Genomic DNA, 13266 nt, shown 5'->3' with positions numbered 1-13266 from the left:
GGGGGGGGGGGGGGGGGGGGGGGACGGCAAGACTCTGGCACCCAGCACTCGGTGATGCCGCCTTGGCCAGCTACAACTGCGCAGTGTCTGGCAGGACCAAAGCAGGTGGGTACAAGTCCATCCAATCTCCACCTTCATGGGGAGCCCGAACTTCTAAATACTCCTAGTGCGTCGCATAGCACAACAATCAGCCCTTGAAAACTAATTCTTGTTAGAATTACTGTCAGTTAACACCATGCCAGGAATAGAAAGGGATAGCTACCATCCATGGTAATTCACCTCACTCCTTTTATGATATGGTAGAGCCTGTCTGCAGCACAGTGAGACATCCAGGCCAAGGACATTAGTTTTATGGCAGCCTCTTCTGTGGTTAAAAAACAATTACGGGCATTTTCCGCTATTGCTTTTCTATTACCTTTTTTTTCTTTCTTTCTTTCTTTTGCAGGGACTGAAGAGGAAGATGAAGGCGATGACCTGCTGTTGAGATCTGTGGATGAGTTTTGGTGGTTTCCCCATATGTGGAGTCACATGCAGCCTCACCTCTTCCACAATGAGTCGTCACTGGTGGAGCAGATGATCCTCAACAAAGAATTCGCAATAGTGAGTAGAAGTTACCAAAAGGTTCGCTAGGATACCTTTGCATATTATAGCTATGCTTTCCAAGCTGTTTTTATGTTTATCTATATTATACATATATATATTTACATAGATATGCAAATAAGGCAGCAAGATTGGAAACTCAGCCCAAAAAAAGCCTTTCTGTGACTCAAACTTGGGCTGAATTTTGTCTTAGCCTTTTTCACTTACACGGGCTTTCTGGAAAGGTAGCAGCCCTTCACCCAAGCAGCCTTGCGAGACCACAGGGATCAGAAGCAGTGAAATCTCAGCAGATATCAGCTGGCCTTTTAAGCTCTAGGAAGGGATTTATACATGGGTTTTCAGCTTCCTGAAGTCTGGTGCAAACATCCTCAATAGGGGAGGGAGAAAGTTGCAGCGAACCCTAAATGTTGTGTATGGTTTGTGAGAAATCTTGACGCTAATGAAGCAAGTAAGTGAAGCTGCTGGATTTCACTGTGCTTTTTCTAGATTACCTGCTTGAAAATATGCTTTTTACGTAGCTAACTTGTTGCTAATATTTATAGATAATGTTGTTTCATTTTTGCTCATTTGCGTTGTTAACTTACAAGAGCTATCCTCCTAGCATTGCCCAGAGCTCAGAGTACTTGCACTCCAAGGTCAGGTGGAAACCATTTAGAGTCCTTTCAGGGTAATTCTACTTGCTTATCGAGCATGACAAAGAAAACCTGAAGTCTATAAATGCTCACTTTGGAAAAGACTCTGTGTGGTCTTTGACAAGGCGTAGAAATGCCAAGCAACCAGAGCCACTCAAAAGAGCAGAGTGACACAGTGAGGCTTCCTCTGCTGCTCAGGGAACACAAGCCTCAGCCCTTTGCAGCTCGGAAAGGCCAGCCAGCAGCTGCCCCTTCCTCCCATCCCTCACATGAGCCAAGGCGCATCAGGAAACCGGCAGAGGCAGATGCCTGAACGAGCAGTTGGAAGCAAATTATTCCCTTGTTTATGAGAATATTTTCCTAGCAACCTTTAAAGAAAATTCATTAAAAATGGCTTAACTGTTTACTCTTCTTGCCAGACTTGCCCCCTCTTCCCATCTCCTGCTTGGCAGGGTGTTAGTACAGAGGCATTTTGGATTACTTCTTTTCCTTTCTACCGTTCTGCTTTACTGTCAGCCTTCATTCCTGGCATGGCCTGTTCTTGCCTTTTGTGTAGCCTGGCCCAGAGACCAAATATAGTTGAGATTTCAAACACAAGAGTAATTTTTTAAATAATCTGTATCTCAAAAATACATGGTCCGTTCACCTTTACACCTATGGGGAAAGTCTCCTAGTATTTTCAGGAAACATGAAGTCTTCTAGGTCAAACCACCTTTAGGAGTAAAATCTGTAGCATAGCCTGAAAACAGGGCTTGCAAACAGGTTCTATTACAACTTCAACTACAGAAAGATAAAGCCCATGTCCCTGTCATCACTGAAGGGTAGAGACTCCTTAGGGTGCCTATAAATAAGGAGCTGATGTCAGTGAAAGGCTGCTGTTATTACAGTTTTATTTCCTTCTAACATTTGGACAGGGGTTATACCAACCTCTTAACCTTGAATCTATATGAGCTGTACAATTTACTTATGAGAACATTTCTTTTCAAAAGGCTTCCTGTGAAATCCTCTCTGTGGGAGAAATTTATCTTCCTGATATGACAACCTTCCTGATAGCTATCAGAGAGGTCCCAGCCATGACTTCAGGGTAGTTCTGTATCCTCCCCTGCTTTCTCACCCTCAGCATCATATCTTACTTGGGAAAGGAACTCCCTGTTCTGCAGCTGCACTTCTGTAAGTCCTCCGAAGTTAAAGCAAACCCCTTTTCGTTATTCTTTGACTTCACAGCGTGGATCCAAATTTAAATTAGAGATCTAGAACAATACATAGAAAATCTACTTGATGTTATACGTGTTTTATTTGCGCTCTAATATCTTTATTTAGTGTTATACTCAAGGGAACACAACTTGATGCTGACGCCATTTTCCCTTGCATTTCCCATTTATTGACCGTATCTCCCCACCTCCTGTTTTAGCCGCAGGTAGAGACAATACTTTGTGTCAGTTTCTGCAAGGAAAGATGCAATAATTATTTGGAAGTATGATCACATTCATTCGTCACCTCCTGTGGTATTTCTTCATTCATTTTTTTAAACATGGGTAAGAAGGTAACAGGGTCTTCAGGATGGGAGAGCACATCATTATACCCGAGAAGAACAGTCAAGGTTGCTTTAAGATCCCAAATACCACAACAAAAATTCTGTTCATTAAGACCTGTTGGCTCCTCCTGGCTTTATCATTGTAGAAGAAAGCTAAAACAGATCACACTGTCCAGAAACCTGCACTCAAATCCCATCACAGACAGCAGCTTCTCCATGCAAGACAGTATCAGGCTTGGGATTGACGTTCACCGGGGGAAAAGGTTTCATGAAAGGAATGTCCTTCTCTTGAGTACTGTGGATTAAAGTCAAGCTTAATAAACACAAACCAGTGCACCTGAAACAGTATTTCATGGATATTATCGCATGGAGCTATAAACGTACATAAACACAATTTTTATTGGCTCTTGTATTTACACTGCATGCACAATCTTTGGTTTGCAGAAGCTCAAGTACACATACAGTCAGGCAAGAAATACAGGTGTTACAGCTGGCAACTAGATAAAAGACCTCGTTCTGTTTTACACGGATATATCCATATCTCATAATGATGCTCTATACAATGGGGGCTTACAGTTGCAGCCTGCCTCAAACAGCTGTATCACAAAATACTTGTCGAAATCGGTTATCTAAACAGTTTTGTATACATACAACTAATTGCTACCTAGATACCTAATTAGGTATCTAATTGCCTTGATTTCAGTGCAGATACGTATACCTCTCTGTATCTGGGGCTTAGTAAAATCAACAGTCTTTAAAGGATTCCCTTACATGCGAATTGCTTGTGAACCAGGAGACTGCCTTTAACAAGAGCCCTCCAAATTATTATATTTTATGTGTCACTGAGATATTTATCTTTTCTACTGTTTCATGCCTAGTTGGTGAGAGGAAGAGACTTTCTCACATCTTTCATAAATGTTATTGCCCCGCTGCTCTGGATCTGGCAGGCAGTGTGGGAAGTTTTGCCTGGCAAAATCCTTGTCCCCGCGTGCCTGAGCGATGGGCCCCACAGCTGCCCCCATCCATAGCTCCATTCCCACAGCCCTCGCTGCCAAATCTCTTCTCAAGCGCTCACGATATCCTCAGCTTCAGAGGAACAAGAGCCAGAGATTTTAACTGCAGTGAAGTAAGTTGCAGACTACCCAGAACTTTGCTGTCCCAGTGTCATCTTATTTACGTAAATATGGATGGTATGCTTCAGAGCCTGGCTAAGGAAATGGCAAATGACATTTTTTTGATTATCAGTTGGGTTTGACTTGATCATGTTTTGTGGGTTTTTTTTTTCTATCAGAGGATCCTAAAATCCTTTAAAGACACTAATGGATTAAACCTTGGATTAGATTTTGCAAACTGATAATATCTCAAGTATTATTCTCCTTGTTTATAAGCAATGCAACTGATACACAAAGAGGTAAACAAATTGCGCAGACAGAAGTCTCTGATAGTACATTTTCCAAAAATAAAATGAACCAGGTTTTCACTGCCATCCTTTAATCACAAGATATCCTTTCTCCCCTCTTTTGTACATCCTTATCTGACAAAAACAAGTAGAATGTATTTAATCCAAAGCCTGTAGCTCTTTATTTTGTCCCTCGATTTGTTTGCTCAGTAATTATCTTCTGCGCTCATTTGTGAGCACATGTGCCCAAAGCACAGTAGAGATAGGGCAAAAACTATCATCGACTGTAAAAAAGTAGCTGTGATCTGATATGAAGAAGTTTGAGAGAGACGTATACAAAACAAATCTATTCAGAGGTGCACATATACAAAACAAATCAATTCAGAGCCTGTCTAGTAACACTCCTTGGCTTCAATCTCCGGTTTATAAACCAACTACAGATGCACATTAGCACTTCCCCTGCCTAAAACTTTTGAGCTGCCCAAACCACAGAGAAACCATGAGCTTTTAATATACCAATTAAATACCAAGAATATGAAGACCAGTGACCACATATCAAAGGCAAAGTATCGACATGTGATGAAAAGAGAGTCTAATTTGTCCTATTATTATTATCTGTAGTTAATGTTGGGAAGGAGAGATGCCCACTAGAGATTGCCTCTAAAAATGTTCTGTAAGTGGTCTTCATATATAGGATAACATTGTCCTGTGCAGACAGGATGAGATTTATTCTGCCTACCCTTAAGGTCCTTCTGAAATAGTCCATCTTCATTAGTGCTTTCATCCGTATCAGGAGTGTGCTTTAACAGCACATCTCTAAGACCACCTCTATTTTCTCAGCTTTACTTGGTACCACACGCATGCAGAGTCTACGTGTTTCCTAGTCGTATAGCTTCCTCAGTGCTGGACTGCCTTTCTTCATTTCACATCCTCAGAAAGCTAAGATCTTCAATCCCAGCATCTTCTCTGCCTCTTGGTAGTCTGCTACGGTGTGAAGCATTCCTAGAACAGGAGTCGTGGTGATATCTGGGAGACTCCTATGTAAGACTGATGAAAAGCTGGCTTTTCCCGTGTCCCTGTCAATCCTGGCTCTGACACCGACACCGGAAAACCCGCTTTGTTAAGACCCCTTGTACTTTCTGCTTGGTGCATTGTACGGCCACGTGGCAAGGAAGCACACCACGGAGATGAAAGAACAACAGTGAAAGCAAATACCAACACACAGAACCTCTATATCTCAATAACGATCACCTCTCGTTTGCTGAACCATCTTCTCTAGCTAGAGAGCTTTTAAGCAGATTTTTCAAGTTAGAATTGAACTAGAAGTAATTGAAAGCTGAAATATTTATTCAATAAAAATTATCCAGAAACGTAAACCTTGAGGACAAAAATCATGTGTCCATAAAGGATAAAACACAACACAACATTTTTGTGAGTGCTGACAAGCAAGAAAGTAGCAAATTCATTTACCAAATGAGAGAAACTTTGCTAAGTGTTTTAAACAGACATAGTAACATATAATCTCTTATAGGAAATCTCACCCCTGTGCAGCAATATTTGAAATATATCTCAGTACTAAAAATATGGAAATACTTTGTAAATCTTTTAACTTTGGAAGGTAACATCTTAAAAAGTACTAAATTTACTCTAACACCAACTGTTGGACAAAGTCAAAAAGTTTAGCAAACTTATCTGGGGCTGTATTGTTAACTTTTTCATCTAATAAAAGTCTTCACACCAAAGGGAATGCTGCAGTTCAACTGACTCTGTGAAAAGATCTACAGTAGGCATAAGATTTAATAAATTAAAAGGTTGCTTTTTTATTATTTCTCTGACAACGGCCAATACTAGATGTTTCTGTAAAACAAATCACCAGTGATCTTTAAGAACCAGAATGCCAGTTGTGTTATAACAGTTTTAGGTTTTGTTTCATTTTATTTCTAAGTGCATTTTAACAAGGACATGTAATATTTGGTGCAGTCAAATACTGGGTTTTCTGTCGGACAAGATACTGCTAATATAAATAGTCAATCTTCCAGATGCTGGTTTTTATTCAAATTTCCAACATCTGCTCACAGAAAATCTGCTATAGGAATGCAAACTTACTTGTTGAGAATATACCTCCTTCTGGAGAGCAGTGCTCATTCTGCATTACCTGCCCTTTCTTTAGCAGAGGGGTTTTTTTGCAAATGCAGAATAAGTACACGCAGCACATGCTGACTCATGGCGCACACTGCTCGTTTCTGTACAAATAGGAAGGTCAAAAGAGGTTAGGAGTTTCAAGCAAATCTTCACTTGCTTGAATGAAGCTGATAATTGAGAGAGATAAGCAGCCTTGGCAGATTGCTTCAGCCTTTCGGATCACCCGTAAAAGCACCTGTCCTATGCACAGGCTCTTGGCAAGGTAGCTTTGGCGGGTGCGCAGACGAGCCAGGCTGCATTGGCAGGACTATGAGTTTCCAATTCCCATTGCTCTGGCTTGGGTGCGTCAGCACGAGCGTGAGACAGCGACTCCCTGGGCTCCGCCACGTGAAGAGGTTGCCGCTGGCCAGTTGTGCTGGCCACACGCAGGCGTCAGAGGGAGGGTTATTTTGAGCTGGTAGTAGTCTGATCCGCGTACCACGTGCTCACTGGTGCCTGGAGGACATGAGGTGTGCTCCTGGAGAGCATCCTCTAGTCTGGTCTAGCCCTTTCAACAAGGCAGGTCGCGTGCTTCCAGACTGCTCCATGACGCAAACCAGTGCATGGGAAGTAGCGACAACTCGGGGAATTTTCTGCCAAAAATGCAACAACTATTTTAATAGTCTTCCCCCTATCTCACAGGTTGTAACAGTGATACTCCTTTAATATTGAACTCATCCACTGCTGCAGCTTCAGCTTACACTGTCATTTAAATTAGAATTGAAAGTCTCTTAACACACAAGTAAAAGAGGAATACAAATTCAACCTGTCCAAAATTAATGGCTCTGGGGTCCCAGCTTAAGCGTGCAAAGGAACATAACGCTGCTGTCCTCAGTGCCAAAAAAGGCCAGAAGTTTTCTAAACTAGGCAAACACACGCATACAATTTTTGAACAAATTTTGAAATGAAAAAAATCAATGGAAGTCTTGAATGTAAAAATAACCCAATAAAATCTTGTAGGAAATTGCTCCTTGGAATATATAAGAAAATATACTCGCTACAGGCATCTCCCATTTTGCCCAACAGCTTAGATTCAAATGTATACTCCTCCTTTAACACATTAGGTCCCAATCCCAAACTAAATTTAATAACACAATGAGAGGAAAAAAGGAAACAGAGCAACAGAAATCACTAAAAGAGGACATACAATATGTAATTTACCCAAGTAAACTGAACGTGGAACTGACCAAAGAAAATCTGGTTATTTGTTAGTTGTTTCTTCTTAAAGTCATATTGGGTATCTGGGTGACTGACATGTATTTGTGTGATGAACTATGTAGTGTGCAGGTTTTATTCCGAGGCTAATTAGCTTTTTATACGGAGAACTTATGAAAGGCTGCCTTATTTTATTTGTGAGTGACAGATTACCATTTCACCATTCTGTTGCTATGGCAATACCAGCAGCAAATAGTAAGTAGATAAACAGGATTTTGCATGTATTCATCCAGATATCTACTTTGGGACATATCATTCAGAGCAGTGTTCATTATCTAGCTCAGGACACACATGCCTTACATTTATGTGCCTGTATACTCCCTAACACAGGCTTGGTGAGGGTTTGTCGATTCAAGTTAATACAGTATATTTAAGTTAACACAGTATATTTGACAGTGTGAGCATGATAGGCTACTCAGGCAGAGTAATAAAGGGCCAGATTTTTCAGAAACATTCAGATATAGCTTTTTCCTTTATACATGTTCATGGCAAAAAAACAGAGAAAAGAGTGATTTAACACTTCTCATTATAGAGCTGTTCCTCATTTCACCCTTAAAAATGACTTATGCCTTTCAGGTGGGTAACAACATTAATAAGCAGAAATTACATTTTGCTCTCAGTAAATTACAAAACAGTGAGTTTGGGTTTCTTTTTTTTCTCCAAGATCAGTCAGCAACCTAAGATCTTTACTAATAAGGAATGGATAATTTTAACTGGTTGCATTATGTGATGTATGAACAAGCATTCCCCACAGATTTAACTTAATTTTTGTCAATGAACCAAAAGCCTTTCTTTGCAAAGTATTTGAAGATGCTGTTCCTGGAATTAAAGTAATCAACAGTTCTTGGATAATGTGGGCAAGAGGAAGGACAAAAAAAAATCATCGTCTCACATTTTAGCCATTTCCTTCTGAACATCAATTTTATATGAACAGAAAACAGCTGATGTATCCTGTAGTACCGGGAGTAAAATGAATTCAGTAAACACCCGGAGCGCGGGAAGGGATCCAGCGAGAGCCACAGAGAGCCTGGAGATGCCATGGGAGAGCTGAAAAGGGTTTTTACTGGACCTGCTGGAAATGAGCCTCAGCAGGAGAAGAGGCAGAGCGCAGCCTTTCTTTCTGCCAGTAGCTTATGATAAACGCTGGATGCGTTTCTGAATAGTCACTCAGACCAATAAAACTGATTACCTCATTTTCACACATATAGCTTACACTTCCAATAATTTGCTCTCTTTTAAATATACCCCGGTCTATAGATGCGGTTATCAGACCTCATCATCAGATGGGGTTTTCAGACAGCCCATGCTAAGTCGGGAGCGGGAGGGATGAGGAGCAGAACAAAGGCAGGAGAGCGTCAGGAGTGAAGGGAACGTGCCCAGTTAAGCTTCTTCCTTAATTCCTTCTGCCTGCACATTAACTACCTCATTGTGCCGCCGGAAGATATTTTCAAGATAACCTGTAGATTATACTCATGAAAATGCACGTATTTCCTCATAGAAATGGAGCTAAATGTTTATGAAATGAAAAAGATGCCTGTCAAAGTCCAGCTTTTTTTGCTACTATCTTAATACCGTGGAAAACACATAAGCAGATTCAGAAGCTATGGGGGATATTTATTTATTTATTTTTTAAACCAGGAAGGAATCTTGCTCTTAATTCTAGAAATAGGAAACAAAAAATCCCACATATGTCACTGCAACATTTTTTTCCATCTGTTTACTGCTCTAATGCTGTTTGATAGCTTAAGTAAATAAGCAGCATCAGCTTACCGGATTACCTTCACAAAGAACCAAACAGGTAGGACGCATATTAAAATACACACAATATGTAATGAACAGGCAGGCAAATCTATTCCGTATAACAGTAACGCAATGTAATCCAAGAGGATTATTTATCACTCTGCAGTTATCAAACTGTAATTCCAGTTCCCCTCATCTCCCCCCCATTTTTAGCTTGTGCTACATACAAATAGATACAAGTCTGTCCAAGGACAACAGCTTCTCTGATGGCGCTGTCTGCAGTAAAAAATAAGCTTTGAATAATTACATGTTCTTTTTCTGTTCCTAAACGTATTCCTCCCTCTGCTGTGTTGCAGGAGCACAGCATACCGACTGGCATGGGGTACGCAGTAGCTCCGCACCACTCCGGGGTCTACCCGGTTCACATCCAGCTGTACGAGGCCTGGAAGAAGGTCTGGCACATCCGAGTGACCAGCACAGAAGAATACCCACACCTGAAGCCTGCACGGTACAGACGGGGCTTCATCCACAATGGCATCATGGTACACTGCATTTCCATGCTTCATAGCAATAGTACTTTAAGTGACTCAAAAGTATGCTATTTTTACCAAACGTTTCAAGTTTTACAGCAATCATTAAAATTCTCTGTGATCGAGGATTTGTAAGGATGTCAAAATAGTGCATTTGTTATGCAGCCAGTTTTAAAAAAAAAAAAGAAAAATCACACAAACTCAGGCAACTGCAGATGTAATCCTCAGAAACTAAACGTGCTTGTAGTCCCATCAACTATCAACTGAGTTATAAATGCATAATTTGCAATTCATTAAACTGCCTAAGACCTATGTTTCAAGCTCTGGTTCATCTTTATGCATGAAAGGATTTAGAAATCCACCACCTGGGAAGGTGAGCAGGTGTAAGTAATCTCCTCCAGCAAGTATGACACTTCTCTGAGGCTGAGGTTTCATTCTGAGCTTTGCTCCTGAAACTCCCAGAGCCAGGGACTGGACACATGCCCGACTCTTCCAGACCATGCGTTGGTGCGAGGAGAGAGAAGGTTCCTCACATACACACTTCAACTGCATGAAGGGCAGGAAAATGTATAAAATTATTTGGCCTGTCTTACCAGCCAGCTGCAAGCCGGTAAAACATAAAAATTGAATATGCATAGGTGAAGTTAGAAATATTTCAAGGGCAGGTCCCAGGAGGCTTTAAAACCCCAGCTGACTTGAATATTGCATTTGTCTTCTATGCATAGAAAGACAAAATTGTGATCCCCTAAACAAGACCAAAGGAATGTCTTAATCGAAACCAAGAAGTTACTGCACAGGGTCCGATTACTATTGGAACAGACTCAAATTCAGCAGTGCATTTACACATGTATTAAAATGCTTTGCTGAATGTAGGTTTCATTTGTTGTTTTAACTGAGTAGAAGAGCAAAAACACTGACTGGAGGGAAATAAAAGGCCTTCCCCAGGTGAACGATGTCTCTGCATGGATTAGGCAATACCCATAAGCCCTGACAGTTGTTGTCTTTTCTTTACCAGAGCCCTTTGATAGTACCTAGCTAATAAAGTAACTAAACCACCTTGTTCTCCAAGATGAGTTTGTTTTCCCACACCTGCTGGCTTGCTTCTGACATGCAGCCTCTTGATTTATGACAGGACGGGGAGCTGACCTCGGGCAGGTCTCACGCGAGCGTCCCACCAGTCCTGTACGCATTTCAAACAGGAGTGAGGGGCTCAGTACGGTTTGCAGGACTGAGAAAAGTATGAAGCAACAGGTCTTTTACGGTCCACAGCCTTGAATACAAATTCAGTTCAATGTCTCAAGAACAGTGAGATTAATTGCCTGAGATAGCAAAGACAGCCAGGAAGCACTATTTATCTGCTAATAAACTAACCTTGCTAAGGGAAGAGAGGTTTGGCATTTTGTTTTCTTTCTCTTCCAAATGCCAGGAAACAAACACTTATTATGCGTGTATGAGCTGAATAAAATGGTCTGCATGAAAGCTCAGCGCATGTGTGTCACAGCTTTTCAGAGCTGGCATCTGGAAATCTCCACATCTGCAGGACCGCTCTTGCTTACCACGGGAGTACAGAAGGCACAAAGGAGCCCATAAACAAACACGCCAGAGCACAGGGGCAGAAAGGGTTGCAGTTTTGTTTCTTTGAGTTGCTGGAGGGATTTGGGTGGCTGCGCCAGGGTGAGTTCGCAGAAACGAGTTAATGTCACAACGGCACTGTTATTTTGTTCTCAGGTGCTCCCTCGACAGACCTGTGGCCTTTTCACTCATACTATTTTTTACAAGGAATATCCTGGGGGTCCTCATGAGCTGGACAAAAGTATCCGAGGAGGTGAACTCTTCCTCACCATTCTCCTGAATCCCGTAGGTACCTTCTTTTGCTATTTTTTGGACATGATGCCTAACGGGGAGGAGGGAGGGAGGAAGGGAAGGGGATCAGTTTCCTTTGATCTTGTTTGGAAAATAAAAAAATCAAGTCCACTTGTTGCTCAGAGGTAACAAGCAGTTTAAGAGGAAAGGAGCAAAATGTCTTCTGCTAATTTCTAACTACAACTGTATGCAACAAGTTACTGGAAAGTGCATTAATTTCAGCTCCATACCGTTTCCCTGAACCTGGGTCCCCGTGAGAGAAGAGTGTGCTGACCTTGTCTGACTGAGGCTGAAAGAAACCAGTGAGGGTAGAGAAAACTGTGTGATCTTATTCCACTTTTCCTTTTTTCCATAACCTTGGCTCTTCAGGCACTCCTGGTACAGCTCGATAGAAACCCCAGGGCTCAGGCCTGATATCATTCCCCCACCACTGGCTCTTAAAAATACTAAAAAATGCAGCTAAAAAAAGTGCAGCTAAAAAATACTTCAAGCAGTACATAGCCTTCTAATGAGCATTTTTGCTTTGCGCAGTGCTGCATTTCTTTTTCTCTGTCAACATTACATGAACAATAAACGATATAGATGTACGCATGTGTGCACATATAAGCAACCTACATATGTATAAACACACACATATATATGGTTTAATCAAAAGTGCCACAGACTTTAAGGCTGATTTGCAGAGCTATCACGCAATTTTGTCTCTCAACTAATAAAGCGGTCTGAACCGCGCTGTGCTAATATACACATGCACACACACATATGACAACACGATATAGGTGGATGCATAAGTGTGATTGGGCTTACCAAGGATCGGGGAGGAAAGCTACCTGACTGCAAATGCTATATTTTGAAGTCACAGTTCTCTTGCCTGTGAACAACAGTCAGGTGCCATTTAAGACAGCAGCCTAGAGGTGGAAGGAGGAAGGACAAGAACAAAAAAAAAAATCATATATCAATTTTTTTTTTGCCATTGTCCTCCCTTCTTCCTGTTCCACCCAAACAAGCTATACTACTCACAAGATAAATGCCTTGTGTCTTGCCAGGTGGCCTAATTTTCAGCAGTTTTAAATTGCAGTACTCATTGACTTCTCTGCAGAGTTACAGAAACTTTAGGTGGAGCTAACTCTCAAATCCAGGTCACTTTTATTTAGAGACCTATAGATAGATTTTGGTATTATATAATTAGGCGAAAATTTTGGCTGGGGAGCTAAGTTGGCATCTGAGTCAAAGATTCAGCAGGCTTAAAGAAATGGGACATTTCTATTAGGAATTTTTCTGTACTATGCATGTGACACCTAATTTGAGAATAAAAAATATCATAGAATAGTTTGGGTTGGAAGGGACCTTTAAAGGTCTAGTCCAACCCCCCTGCAACGAGCAGGGGCATCTTCTACTAGATCAGGTTGCTCAGAGCCCCGTCCAGCCTGACCTTGAATGTTTCCAGGGATGGGGCACCCACCATCTCTCTGGGCAGTCTGTGCCAGTGCTTCATCACCCTCAGCATAAAAAATTTCTTCCTTATATCTAGTCTAAATCTACCCCCCTTTAGTTTAAAGCCATTCCCCCTTG

At 41.4% G+C, this 13266-nt stretch overlaps 1 protein-coding gene across 1 annotated transcript in view; it reads left to right on the top strand.

Annotated features, from left to right (window-relative positions):
- NDST4 (N-deacetylase and N-sulfotransferase 4) overlaps positions 1–13266 on the top strand; it is an 86996-nt gene that overhangs the window by 35881 nt on the left and 37849 nt on the right. Inside the window, exons 3-5 of the mRNA XM_009282622.1 lie at positions 446–600; positions 9658–9843; positions 11560–11688. Coding sequence (XP_009280897.1) covers positions 446–600; positions 9658–9843; positions 11560–11688 — 470 coding nt within the window. The remainder of the gene's footprint in view (positions 1–445; positions 601–9657; positions 9844–11559; positions 11689–13266) is intronic.

This window comes from Aptenodytes forsteri, unplaced genomic scaffold (assembly GCF_000699145.1).
Source record: "Aptenodytes forsteri isolate BGI_AS27 unplaced genomic scaffold, ASM69914v1 Scaffold326, whole genome shotgun sequence".
Classification (NCBI taxonomy): domain Eukaryota; kingdom Metazoa; phylum Chordata; class Aves; order Sphenisciformes; family Spheniscidae; genus Aptenodytes; species Aptenodytes forsteri.
Note: the sequence above shows the minus strand (reverse complement) of the source record. Positions and strands in the feature narration are given on the sequence as shown.